Source organism: Cyclopterus lumpus, chromosome 24, assembly GCF_009769545.1.
Source record: "Cyclopterus lumpus isolate fCycLum1 chromosome 24, fCycLum1.pri, whole genome shotgun sequence".
NCBI classification, from domain to species: Eukaryota; Metazoa; Chordata; class Actinopteri; order Perciformes; family Cyclopteridae; genus Cyclopterus; species Cyclopterus lumpus.
This window is the reverse complement of record NC_046989.1, coordinates 9334717-9349203: the sequence shown is the minus strand read 5'-3', so window position 1 is coordinate 9349203 and position 14487 is coordinate 9334717. Positions and strand designations below refer to the sequence as shown.

At 44.1% G+C, this 14487-nt stretch overlaps 2 protein-coding genes across 10 annotated transcripts in view; both read left to right on the top strand.

Moving 5' to 3' along the window:
• Window positions 1–1415, top strand: part of adgb (androglobin) — a 35781-nt gene extending 34366 nt beyond the window's left edge. For 5 of the 8 annotated variants that reach the window (XM_034527743.1, XM_034527749.1, XM_034527744.1 and 2 more), the window contains 2 exons: window positions 564–747; window positions 901–1375. In XM_034527743.1, coding sequence (XP_034383634.1) covers window positions 564–747; window positions 901–1155 — 439 coding nt within the window. In that variant the 3' untranslated portion in view covers window positions 1156–1375. Of the gene's footprint in view, window positions 1–563; window positions 748–900 lie in introns of all 8 variants that reach the window. The other 3 variants (XM_034527750.1, XM_034527748.1, XM_034527746.1) reach the window with 1 other exon arrangement.
• A 10024-nt stretch (window positions 1416–11439) lies between these two features.
• Window positions 11440–14487, top strand: part of stxbp5a (syntaxin binding protein 5a (tomosyn)) — a 79105-nt gene continuing 76057 nt past the window's right edge. Inside the window, exons 1-2 of one of the 2 annotated variants that reach the window (XM_034528056.1) lie at window positions 11440–12052; window positions 14258–14355. In XM_034528056.1, the coding sequence (XP_034383947.1) occupies window positions 11915–12052; window positions 14258–14355 (236 nt within the window). In that variant the 5' untranslated portion in view covers window positions 11440–11914. The remainder of the gene's footprint in view (window positions 12053–14257; window positions 14356–14487) is intronic. The other variant, XM_034528057.1, reaches the window with a different exon arrangement.

Sequence of the window (14487 nt, the reverse complement as noted above, 5' to 3'; positions counted from 1 at the left end):
TGCGAGCCAAGAGAGAGATCCCGAGGAGTCGCCTATTAGGGAAGCCTGATTAGTCTGCGATACATCTCACACTCATGCACACACGTGCACGCTCATGCATGCTATCTTTATAATGTTTGCACACATGTTGTTACAGGCTGAACCAAATTAACTCCATCATCACCTCTACTGGTCTTGCCTCTTTATGAAGGTCATCTTCTAGCCTCAGAGTGCCACTCCTCATCATTTCTTTGCCTCTCTGCCTATCTCTGCATTTATCAGCCACATTTCCATTTGTATTTGTTCTGCCGGTGTAAACATTGTCAGTTGTCCAATCTCACAAAAATAAATTTGTGACATTTTGTATTGCTTGAGCTGCTGATATCAGCAATATCTGATGCTCGAAATACTCCCTTCTGACTTTAAAGTCACATTATGCAACTGCACAACACTGCATTTCTCAGAAGAAGTCTACATTCTGGTGAGAGACTATATCAAAAAAGGTGCAAAAGGCATTAGCTTATGTTACAGTGAATTAAGCTGCACACACAGTTCGCGTTGTAAGTCCTTGTGTATGTCCGTAGACGCCAAAAGGATTTTCCAGCGCTGATGGACTCGCAGATAGAGGAGATCCAGCAGAAGGAGCGCTTAGAAAAGATCCAGACTTACCGGTTGGTCCGAGACAATGTGCTGGAGCATCAGAAACAGCAAGAGCTCAACAGAAGGGAGCTAATAATACACCAGCAGGAGATGTATATGGAAATGCAGGTCAGTAAAGACAGACAGTCTAAATAAGTAATAGTAGTAATGATCGGTTTTGAGGATCAAAGGGAGTGAGAGAGATCTGTTGTCCGCTTCCTTTCCCTCTGGTGAAACATATTGTGCAACTTCCTTTTCTCTACCTCTCTGTCTTGACTCCAGGCATCCTTGTGGCAGCACTGTAAGACATTCCTGGATGCTTGCGAGTCATTTAGTAGCCGTCAGATGGCGGCCGTGAAAATGAAGCAAGAAGAGAAACAAGCTCTGGAGGATGCTCAGAAGGATGCTCAGAAGGATGCTCAGAAGGATGCTCAGAAGGCCGCTCAGAAGGCAACAACGCCCACAGCTTCGGCCAACCAGCAGCGAAACAAACGCGGCAAGACTGCTGGCAAGACTGCTGTCAAGAAGAAACCCTGATCATTGGCACTAAATTCCAGTCTCAGTTCTCCTCAGTAGGCTGGTCTCCACAAGTCTGTTTGAACACTGAAGAATCTTCATTTAACAGAGTAGCTTTCACTTGAGGATATAATACCCGACCAAAAGAGTGTATTCTGTTTCAGAGCTGACAATGCTTTTGCCTTTGTCTTTAGACTTTGTTGAAATATAAACGTGTTCATACTTTCACAACATTTATACTGTATCCCTTGTCATATTAAAAGAATATATACTAATACCATACATCTGTATCCTTCAGCTTTCATTTCTAACCTGCATTAACACTGCTGACCTACGAAAGCGATCTTTGTATTTCTATGTTAATTTGCTTTGGAAAATATCAAGTACAACACATTTTATTTGCTGTGTGCATTTTTCATTGCACTGAGAATGTCAAGCATTCTCATTTGCAATGTACAGATTTGACTTTTTGATGCCTGGTTATATTCCACAAATCTTTTTCTTTTCTTAAAGGTCACTGTATTGATTGTACGACTCCAGGCACGCTGCACCGCCAACCTCCCACAAGTGGTACTGATTCATTGGTTAATTGATATTTTTTTAAGTTTTATTCTCACAAGACCAAGACCTAGTGTGTTATACGAAAACTGCAAGATAGATCGGTGGTGCCATATATATTTTGAGTATTTGAGAAGGTTAGGGTTCTGGTATGCACAACTTTTCATCAGTCAGGTGTTTATTTGTCGAATGAATATGATCTAGTTTACTTATGGATGCATTTACATCTCTCCATTGCACATTACTAACTCTGCTTCCTCCATGTCGTCTTTGTGACTTCATGTCTCATAGGGTCCATTGGACCTGGCTGTGTCTGATGCTTCTTGGTGAGCCGGCCTTCCGCCATGGACCCCCCCCCCTCCTCTCTACCTACTTCTGTTTCATTTACCTAATGCTGTTCATTCTGTACACATGACATCTATTGCTTCTGTCCATCCGGGGAGAGGGATCCTCCTGTTGCTCTCCTGAAGGTTTCTTCCCTTTTTTCCCTGTCAAAGGTTATTTTTGGGGAGTTTTCCCTGATCCGATGTGAGGTCCTGGGACAGGGATGTCGTATGTGTACAGATTGTAAAGCCCTCTGAGGCAAATTCGTAATTTGTGATATTGGGCTATATAAAATAAACTGAATTGAATTGAATAGTAGAGTAAGTGCCCTTGATTTTAGCATAGTATTTGGAGTCCCACAGAGAGTCAGCTGAGGAATGGGAAGCTAAATTAGAAATGAAAGGGAAGAGGCTGCCATCTAGTGGCTGTGGACCTTAATAAATTGTCATTACCGTGTCTGCACTATGCTGTTTTCATGGTTGACAATAATGAATAGTTCAATTTTGTGCTGCTGCATGAAGGAAATTATTGTGATTCTGTGTGTGTGTGTGTGTGTGTGTGTGTGTGTGCGTGTGTGTGTTTTGTGTGTGTGTGTGTGTGTGTGTGTGTGTGTGTGGATGTATGTGTGTGTAGAAGATAGCGGGGTGAGAGGAGTCATTTGTTCTTGCTTGTATATGTGTGCATGTGCAAAGTCATCCTGCAGTAATCCGCTCCTTCTTTAAAGCTTTTGTACCCCGCTGCTGACACTTTATTAAAACTTGTCTTTGTAGGACATGATTCCCTATTCATTATGATGTTGGACTTCAAATAGGAATAATATGCAAAAAGTAAATCAGATAGTTTGGCTCACAAAATGATGATATGTAGACACAAGCAAACTTTAACAGTGCATTTGTATGTGGGAATACGTACACGCAATGTTATGTATAAATACCCTGTGCTGCTCCGCTCCGCACACAGAGCACAGTGTGTTCACGGCTCAGTGTATTTATTTATTTTTTTCTCATAAAATTGTGCTGCTGTGTGACGTGTATTGTGCACTGCATCTGTAAGGCCGTGGATAACAAACCACTATTTCTACCCTTGTAACTGCATGACAGAGCAAATCATGAAAGCCTTGTCCCCTATCGCCCAATCATTCCCCCCTTTCTAAAAAGAAATTGCTGTTATTTGCTATTTTACAGTAACTCTGAAGCTACACTCCTCCTCCTAGTCCTCTGTGCTAAGATCACCCGACACTGTAATTGGCAGTGACGTGTGTGTATTAACAGAGAGGCTGTTTGTTAATTGGCAGCTGGTGGTTTGATGCAAATGTGTTGTGAGCGACTGAAGAACTCTGGTGTAACCTTGAAAACACGGCAGTCGGCCATTGTGTGCGTGTGCGTGTGTGTGTGTGTGTGTGCGTGTGTGCGTGTGCGTGTGTGCGTGTGTGTGCATTTGACTCCCTACAAGTAATAAGAAAATATTTGATTCTTAAATGGACCCACATAGAGGGATGATGAAATTAAATGAAAGTAGATACACATTCCCTGAGCAGTGGGGAGACTGCGGTGGCTCTTTAATTCACTTTCCATTTCAGAGGTAATAATTCAAGAGTGCCTTAATCAATTTCTTTGCTTTTACTTTTGTGAATGACAAAAAGGGCGACTTGCAAGAACTGCCTGTTCATTCAAAAATTCCCTCTCTGTTTCTATGGCAACATCTCTGTCAAATGTGCAATATAGAGGCTATGGTACAGTGCTATGGTGCTGTCCCCCCCCCTATGTTTCTCATATATCATGTGGCTCAGTATCAAGGGGTCAAAATCTAAATGAAGACTCTGACATGAACTGCACATCAGTTAGTTGTTAAACTGATGCTGTGAATCTTGTATTAGAGCCAGGAGCATGTTAATGTAGCATTAGGACAGCTGGCCCGACACCAGGAGATTGACAGTCAAAGCAGGACATGTTTTTATGCAGAATAAACAAATGAGATACAAGGTGTTAATTAATGAATTAAGAGGTGTTGATTGTTGTTGTTTTTTTTAACCTGCAGACAGACCCAGCTAGCTGTTTCCCCCAGCTTCCGGTCTTTGTGCTAAGCTAAGCTAAGCTAATCATCTCTTGGCCGTAGCCTCACACAGATATGAGAGTGGTATCGATCTCCTCATCTAACTCAGCAAAAAAGCAAGTAAGCATATTTCCCAAAATGTTGAACCATTCCTTTAAGTGTACATCTCTGAATAATGCACCAGCCAGTGATTTTTCTTCCATGAAATAATGTTGACTTGTTTTGCATTCAATCTATAAATCTGTAATATAAACCTTCAAATCCTCAAGAGCCTCCTGCTCACTTAGCTCCTTTTGCCTTTTCTTTCACCTTTCTCTGCCTTGCACAGGCACATGCACTCCCCTATGCATCAATAAACAAACACACACACACACACACACACACAAACACACAAACATGCACTCCCAGCTGGAAAGGGGTGGATACAGGGTCCTATGGCCTATTGGCTCAACATGCTGCAGCATTGTCGAATTGTTGTTGCTATCTCCCTCTGGGACTGAATGTCTCTCGAGGTCCACAGAGCGCGCTACGCTGACAAAAGACAGAGAAGCGAGACAAGCCGGTGCTGTCGCGGCTAAGATTCAGCAGACCACAAGGAGCAAAAGGCCAATCCTTTTCTGTATGGTGACAGAGCGATAGCATTGGAGGGGAAAAGGTGAGATCGACATCCAGACTGTACTGCAGTAATCCCAAACTGCTGTACAATAACTATGATGTACACACACACACACACACGGAACCCCCGACTTGCAGATACAAAAATGCTGACTTGGTTGCAGCCTCACTCTCGTAACCAAACTATTTTTGCCTCACCTGGCTTTGGCTTCACTCTCTCTTTACTCTTTTTTTTTTTTTTTTTTGGCTCACTCGCCTCCATCAAGAAATCTCTGTTCAGCCAACGGAGCGCAGCTCTGCAGACACCAGGGGAGGATGTGAAAATCAAATAACGAGTCTGGAGAAAGTTCACAAAAAAACTGCAACACTTCAGTTTTAGAGGTGTCGAGCAAATGAAGCACCGAACACAAGGTCATCATCACCATTGAAAAACAGTACCTGTCATCAGATTTAGGTGACAAGAGACCTTCTGTAAAGCGTGAGAAATCCTGTGTAAGAATGTGTTCTATTGTAACTTATACAGATAGTCTTTTTAATTGTATCTTTATTATTTCCCTCCGGCCCTCACTTTTCAATGTCTACAAGATCCTCCCTGGACCACCAGTTAATACTTTGTAAAGATTAGTCTATTCCTATTTGAAGGTCAAACCGAGTCAATATTTAAGCAGTGCTGGAGAACCGCATGTCTGATGATAAAATGTCTGTGGTGAAGCTCTACGTTCACTTAAAGAGTTGCCAGTGACAGCAGAAATGGGCAAGTTGCTATTCAAAGCACTGGCCAGGGTTGACAGCTAGCATGGGTCCCTCACTCAGCACATCACTGTATAACTTTTACAGTGGAGGGATCAAGGGAGTGTGTGTATGTGCCCATGGGCACATTGATACATGTGTGTGTACATGCACATCAAACGCGTTTGCATTCGAGCTGTCTTCTGGGATATTTCAGTCCCAACTACATCCCCTGACTTCTGGGAACTTATTTTGATGGCCGCTGTTGTGTTTCAAAGTTGCTTATGTCCACATCTATTATAGTGAAGCAATCGTGGTTGTCACTGATGTAACTTCCTATTGTGTCACAGCCTGTCCAAAGTGTTTATTTCAAAAGATCTTTGAATGTTGATTTAGACTACCCTCGATGTGGTTCTTTGTTTGTTTATACCTGGGTATAAGGCACATTTTTGTTTAGCACAGCACTAATCATGCATCATTTGATATCTCCTCTTCAAAGCTCGGCCTCAGCTGATAGATGGGTGAAGGGTGAGCTAATAGATAGATGGCTGGAGGGGAGGATACACATAATTTTCTTAAATAGCTTCACAGCAACTGCTTGAATCCAAACCTAATTGTGTTGAGAGGATTGCATTAATTCAGCGATTCAGACTCGGTTCACACAGCACAGCTGGGAAGTGTCAGGTTGCCAATAAAACAGGAGTCTAAGTTTCATCCCACTTTATTGGATTGTGCAATAGCCTTTGCCAATCACAGGGGATAATCGTGCGGCATAATTCACCATCAAAGGCTCCAGAAGGAGAGGAGTCCTTGGTAAGGCGGCTCACCATCACACTGCTGTAGTCCTGAAGGAAAAGGAAAATTTAACTTTCTTCCGAATCCGCTTCTCAGTGCGGCTTCTTCAGTAACAATGTGTTTGGCTTCAGATTTCCTTTTTGTTTGTACACATCAGGTCACGACTCTTTCCTGACATTCGCCTCTCACGTGTGGACAGAGAGGACTCAAAGTTCAGCGACATATGAGGAAGTGCTGATTTGATCAAATATGAACTAACTAGAGTTATCGATAAACTGTCCTGTGCTCAGCATTGATTACTGATAACAGGACAGGAAACTTGTGTCTTTCTCCACACACACACACACACCCCTTTGAGCCTAATGTTCCTTGTGTTTCTAACCATTCATATATATAATTAGGACAGAAGGTGGTGAGTGTCATGTCCATGTTCAACCTGATACCAGTAAAGTCATGGCAGACTTTCTTAGACTGTATTGGACTTCCCCTCTGCTGCTTCAAACAAAGCATCTTTTCTGAGAATATGTCCTCCCAGAGGTCCTGAGTCGCTGCAATGGAAACATTGCCATTGCACTTTGCCTGTATAGTGACATCCATCTGCTCGACTGCTGCGTGTGCGTGCGTGCGTGCGCATGCGTGTGTGCGTGTGTGTGTGGATAGTCAGCGTATAGCCTTGGCTGATTATTGGAATAGATACCAGCTGGGCTGCCCCCAAGTAGAGACAAGCTGCCGTTGTGTCACTTCCATCCCCTGAGCTGTTTGCATTAAACATACCTGCACACACACAAGCCACAAAATAAATGCAATTTCTGGCTCGTTAGGGACGTGTGGCCTTATGACCTTGAAAGCTTGAGTCTTATATCCCCCATTTATCAAAAATGAAGTGTGACTCTAGCTGTTTGATTAGGAACACTATGGACCTGATGAAGGCGTTATGGTATTATCAATTTCTTCAACCCCATCTCCTCATCTCTTTTACCCTCCCATCGATATTTACAAGCCCCAGTGTAACCATAAGGACTGGTGGGATGGTGGGGGGAGGGGCTTCTGGGGAGGAACATTTACAGATGTCCCTCTGAGCTTTGTTGCTGTCCGCATGCAGCACATCTCCATGCCTGTTAGCAGGGGGAATGTTTTCCATTGAAGACATCCTCCCATTTAACCAGGCAGAGACAATCAAGTGTTCCCTCGAGGGCATTGACTCATTAACTTGCAATCTCCTGGGACGTGTTTTTGTGAGCAGCGTGTGTGCCTCTATATGTAGCATGCATACTCTTCATTGCTTTGGATGTTTCCTCTTTGCTCTCTCTGTTTAGTGAGTGTGCAGCATTCTTGTGACTAACATTTGCGTGAGCATCTTCCACTTGTTTCTTCTAATCACGAGCCCCCGGCACATGCGTGTGTGTGTGAGTTATGTGTGCCATAATACAGTAAATCCTCTCACTTGTTAGGCGGCGCCGTTCCGCATATGCTTGCTGCATCAGGACGCAGTGGTTTAATGCCGCACGAAACTTTGGGGTCATAAGCCCTAAACTCAGGTGTGCTATGATTCGCTTGATTAACTGCAGCTGTCAGTGAGGGCGGGAGGTCCTTGTCCTTCTAGTCCTTCCGCATGACAGGCAGACGCCCGGACTCTCTGCGACCTGCTGTCGTCCCCTGTGTCCTCTTAGGTTTTTCACTTTCTCCAGACAGCACTTGGACCTGCTGCTGCAAGGGGGTCAGACAGGTCTCACTGTGATGCCGAGCTCTGGGGCTGCACAGTGTGGCGCTAAAGGATGGATCCGCCTCGACTGTGAGAGAGTGCGACAAGGTTCATCCCTGTTGGCTCATCTGCAAGATTTTAAGTGGCTAAAATCCTGAAGAGGCGAGTCGTCTGTGTGTAAGAACACTTGTTCTTTGTGCATATGCGCCTTGTTGGGAGCGTGGCCTGTTTATGTAACTCCACATTAATTTTATCTAGTTTAGTTTTATAATTGTATAATAGTTTGAAAATCAGTCGAGATACAAAATGACATATACAACTACATTCTTATATGCTCAGATACACACATACACGTACAAACCGACGCCGTAAAGTCAGAGTAATGAGATGCATGTAGATGAATGTATTTGAAGTGTGTTGATGCATATTCATCCTCTTTATGCAAACTATGTGGAATGTATGTGAATGTGCATGTCTAGATAAGCCTCACTTCACTCTGCACTCTGCTCTCCAACAGTACTCTTGACCCTCTGCTGCACTGCCTTCAAAAATAAGAAGACAAAAATGTTATGAATTATTCACGAGTATAGATTCAGTGTATTTTTTTTTCTTCTGTTTACTGATTAACTCAGGCTTACGGCTTACGGCCCTGCAGATGTGTACTTTTGAATTTTGTGTCGATGGGCATAATGCGAGTCCAGTAGCTGCTCGATAGTCTCATAGTTATCATGTTGTTGATGCTCCTCATCCACCCTCACCTCTGACCTGAACATACCACTGGATTAGTGCTAATTAGACAGCTAATTAATCTGTATCAATATGCATATTTCCAGGGATTGTTGTGTTCAATGATAATACACAGATAATGGAGGGGATGCAGCAGCACTGGTGTACTTGGTACACATATAGTTACTTTTAAAAATAAATTTCACCATAGCTGTAGGATATAGTTCGACTTAATGGGCTCCCTTCATTATCAACTAAAAGGTGTGCAATACTTTTTTCAAAAATAAAGTAAACTGCGGTAACATCAACCAAGGAAGAGACAATGACTGCCCTGACAATGGCAGCACTGGCAGGCTGCCATTTCAAAACGTCACAGTTATGTTCGTGGATAGAAGCAGATGCTATATTGTAAATCTTATTATCTCTTGCTAAGAATTTTCAAACCTTCCCAAAAGATGTATTAAATGAAAATGATCATAATTGTGTAGCCTCTGGCTTAAAGACCAACATATTGATAAAATTAATAAATACAACACTATCACCTTGATTTGACATGGGATTTACACCTCTGCTTGACCATCCACCTCTCTCCTAGCTCTCTGTTTTATACTCTCTTTACACGTTTGCCCTTTACAACCAAAACAAAATAAAAACCTAATAGAGCACTGCCTCAGTGGAAATCCTAATCAAAGAGCACAAACACAGCAATCAGTCTGAAAACACAACGCACACACACGCACACACACACACACAATGGAGCTGGATGAATGGCCCGGCCGCAACACAATGGCGCTAAATTAAATCACTGATGCCAGAGTCGCCAAAAGCTCTCCTCTCAAACATCACTCACTCACTTACACACATGCAAGGATTGACTAATAGGGACCTCTTTGTTTGCCTGTGTAATGTATTCTGGATCAGGCGATATCAGTTAGGGTTGGAAGGTGCATATGGTCAATTTCAGTTCATTATGCAAATCAGCATTGCAACAATTGTTCTCAAGCCGCCCTGGAACGATTACTGAATTCATAATTTGCTCCCTGGTCCTCTTCATATATTTTTGTGCCCTTTTATTCAACAGCATCTTCATTACCTTGATGCGTCCTATATTTCAGCTGTGTCTCAACAAAGGTCTGCTTACGTTAAAAAAAAAACACGCAATCTCGTTTATTCTGCATTAATTATTACAATGATGTGGATATAGACATGCCCTTTTTTGGACTTTCTCCAGATTGGGATCTGAGTTGGCATCAGGTGTTGTGTTAGCAAGAGCGCAAACACACCTATTACTTCCACCGCTCCACCCCTGTCCCCGCTGCCGGCATCAACCTGTCGAAGACAAGCATGTTAGCAAACAGCCAAAGCAGGTGGCGACGTCAGTGTCAGCCAAGCATGAGCGGCCTCAGCTGAGCTCGTCGGGGATGGTACTTTCATCTGTGACCTTACAAACATACACAGCTGCACTGATGTTCTTAACTCAACTCATATATGGGTGCAATCTTTGGGATACAGACCATCAGTATAGCAGCAAACAATGGTTTGCTTTGTAAAGAGACAGTGGAGTAATATCGTCTCCCTCTGCGTGTGTTGTTATCCGGCTTCTCTCTGCTTTGTTGACATAGCCGGGCCAGCCCCATGTGCCTTTTACTCCATGTTATTGCGTGTGTTCATGCCCCACCGGTTAGCTCGTGGCCCTACTCTGCACTGCTTTCATTCGGAGGTTGCGGAAGCAAATCCCCTCGGATCACTGTTAGCACTGCTAGCTAACAGCTGCCGGCTCAGCCATGTCCATGTTGATAACTGTTGAGAGGCAATAGAAATGCTCCCAATTTCATATATAGCACCTTTTCCAAGTAATAATTTATAATTTGGGGATGTATCCATCTTTTATACCTGCTTATGCTTCTCAGAGTTGCGGTGGCCGTGAGTCAGTCTATCACAGGGATGACACACATAGGCAGACAACTATTCACTCACAATCACATGACAATTCAGTGTCACAATGGTGTCCACACAATGGTCCACAGTTATGGATCTGAACTGAGGACTTTCTTCCACTTTGTGTTGACCTGTCTGACAGCTGACATACACCAAACATGGCGAGTTATTGATACAAGTGTCAGTCGCTGATGACCATTTCTGCAGATCCACCTGTTTTGAATGCTGGATGAACAAAATCTCCAGATTATTGTCTTGAGCAAGCAGGGATTTAAAATGAAGACAATATGGCCAATATGATATGTTTTTTTTAATTGATGTCTTGATGTATAAGTCAAATGCAAAAAAGGATTTAGGAACAACGTGATGCTTTAGTTTCCCTGTTTTATTTTAATGTCATCACATTTTCTTATATGTTTTCTAAACCCACCATACAAAATATAGCAACGGGGAAATGCAGCAAGGTTGTATAGTCCACTTCCACTATGTGGGATGGCCTTTATTATTGAGAACCTTCCACGCGAGCACACGCGGAGGCGGAGTGGATAGGGTGAGTATCTGTGGAGACAGACACTCACAACGCTGCAGCATCCCAACATCACCAGGTGCAGTGGAGCAAAACCTACTATGTGTGCGTGCGAGTAAGGGAGAGGGGAGGGGAGAGAGGGGGGCGTTGTCGCTGGGGGAAGATGAGAGAGAGAGAGAGAGAGAGAGAGAGAGAAGAGAGAGAGAGAGAGAGAGAGAGAGAGAAGCGAGAGCGAGCGCGAGAGAGAGAGAGAGAGAGAGAGAGAGAGAGAGAGAAGAGAGAAGAGAGAGAGAGAGAGAGAGAGAGAGAGAGAGAGAGAGAGCAGGCAAGGTGGCGGGATTTGCGTTGATGCCTCTGCTCTGCCAGACATGCGCAAGAGCGTCAGCAGCAGCAGCACCAACACCACCGCTGCGCTGCGTTTCCGCCTTGGCTGAGCGGCGCACAGAGCCGAGAGGGGAGGGGAGGGAAGCCGAGAAGAAGAGTGGAGCCACCGAGACGCAGTGGGGCACAGCACGGACTCCGAGCAAATTACACCGACGCACCAACCTCCGAGCAGCTCCTCTCCAAATTTACACGTCAAAAAAAAAGAAAAGAAAAGAAGCGATCTGTGCGGTGTGAGCCAGAGCCTTCCATTCCAGCATGGAGACTGCGCTAAATAACAATCGCTCAAATGTGAGATTTACACGGGAAAGCAGAAGAGAGAGCGCTTGAGTGTGCGTGTGTGTGTGCGCGCGCGCGCGTGTGTGTCGGAGAGAAAGTGGCCATCCCCTTCATCTTTTGCGGGTGATCTCAATTCTGTGCTCTGCAGTCTGAAGATGAAGAAGTTCAACATCAGGAAGGTGCTGGACGGCTTGAAAGAGGTATCCTCCTCCACCCCGTCTGTCCAAGTGGGGCCACAGGAGAACCATCTGATCCAGGAGACCCTCCAGTCCGAGCATTTCCAGCTCTGCAAGGTGGGCGAGCCTGCTATTATAACACAGCTCTGTTTGTTTGTTTTTTTATCACGGTTAGCCCCATTCCGCATGCATGTTCTTTAAATTACAATTCACAGTTTGTATACTGCGCGTATCCCATCGCATTATACAGCAGGTGCAAGTGAGCTCCACACAATACAAATAAATAAATGAGCAAATCATTTTTGCTCTGTAGTCTAAACTACAACGAGCACCTGCTGGTTGAATGTTTATTTAACATTCGACAATAATAAAGAGGACCATGAAAGCGCCCTGTGCCGTGGTAGGTAGCCTGTAACCTACCTGACTACAATGCGCATACTGTATGGCGAATGCGCGCTGGCGGCAGGACAATACACATGAGTAAGTTCCTGTGTGGTTGCACAGTATGTGTGCAGTCATGTCACAAAACCACTATATATTTCTGTTCTGGCGATATAAGGACTATATATCCTCTGTGAAAATGTCATCGTTTGCTGTATGTGTTGCTTGGCATGAACTGTCACATCGAGGGGTTGGGCCAAACTGATCCCTTCTTGCATAATCTGCTGGTTTTGGATGAGCAAAACGGAGGTTTCTGGTTAATGTGCCCGTGGGAGCGTGTGCCATCCCCTTTCGTGTTGTCTTTTCCTCAGTGTCTCTCCATCCCCTTCTCCCCCCCACCTCGCTCTCCTCTCACACTCTTCTCTTTCTAGCTCTGTCTCCCTCACACACACACACACACACACACACACACACACACACACACACACACACACACAAACGCACAGACACACACGCACACGCACAAACATACTACTTTACCTCCAGATCATTGATCCATTGGGGTCTGATGGCGCCTGAAATGAGCGGGGCCTGTTTGAAGGGAGACAGCAAAAAATCCAATGGCAGTTTACTACTACGCATGCTACATATTAGCCCACTATAATGTTTATAAAGGTTTGGTGTGGCCTTTTTATAGACATCGCTGTGTGCTTGCTATTGATTTCCCCACATGTCTCACTTGCACAATTGTAACTGGCTTGATTGTGGATTCTTTTAAAGGTGTCAGCGGTAAAGTTACTAGTCTAAAGCATGTGTAGGTTTTAATTGCTTTCTGACCAGTAGGCTTGTGCAGGTTCTCTTATGATGCTGAATCCCTTTTGATCTGGTAGCTATCACAGCCCATTGCCATTGATAGGCTTCAGCTTATTCTACATGGCGGAGTCTCTGTGTGCCTCTGGAGCTCAGCATAATGGAAGAGTCATATGATTGTTGACCTTGACTGTTCTAGACACAGCGACGAAACACCGTCACAATGTGCAGACGTCCAAGGCTCGGGCAGGTGAAGGTTTATAAACTGTAATCATTTTAGAAGTTGTTAAGGAGAATTATGTTCGAGTGCCCTGAATGATAACTAGAAAACTAGAATATATAATCTTGTGTCAAGCCAACACACCTGAGGGCTTAGGGGATATTGTTTTTGGAAAGACTAGCTCGGAAGCTGCAGGTTTGACTGACATTGATCAAGAGCCAAGCATCTGATGGAAGTCTCCTTTAAACAAGACTCCCTCCTCCCTTATGCACTTTCACTGTCTGTCTGGACCAGAACTCTCTGTAATGTTTCTTTGTGGAGAAGGCAGGTGTCTCTGGTGCACTGAGTGCTTCTTATGTAATGTGCTTTAGCCTTCGGCCGCTAAGCAAACAAATCCAACAAGCCCACCACCAGCTGACTGACGGCATAAAGCTACAGTCACACAGGCAAATATACAGGAAACATAAACACCTTACAGGACAATGCACTCAAATATAATGCAAGAAATCAGCTTGTTGGTTTGCTTCTCTTGTTTTTAATTTCCAGACTTCAGTGTAATCACGACTTCATGTGGGAGGCAGTGAGAGAAGGAAAACGAGATAAAAAAGAGTGAAATGGGAGAGAAGAAATCTCAAAATAGGCCCATGATTATAAAAGGATCCTAAATAGCAAAGCCAAATATCATCTATCACGAAGAACAGAGCAACGGTGCATAGAAAGTGCGTTTGTTCCTCTCTTTCGTCTCCTCTTGTCTGTGCAATTTCAAGCTTTACATTTCCGCTTCTTAACACTTTCCACATCCATCTGGGTCTCTGTTTACCAAAATCAGGTGTGTGATATCCTTCACAAAACAACACCCCTGCTGTGAAATGCAAATCAATAACATGTTCTCCTTTTTGCATGTCTTTTAGACTGTCCGTCATGGCTTCCCCTACCAGCCGTCGTCCATGGCTTTCGACCCTGTGCAGAAGATACTGGCCATCGGCACCCAGAATGGAGCTCTCAGATTGTATCCTTTTTCTTGTCATTGCTAATGTTATAGGTCACCGTGGCCTGTGGCAGCTCCTTTAAATCCCTGCATCTCTGGGAGGCAGCAGCAGGTAAGTGAACAGATGTCTGAGCTGCAGGAGTCAGATGCTGC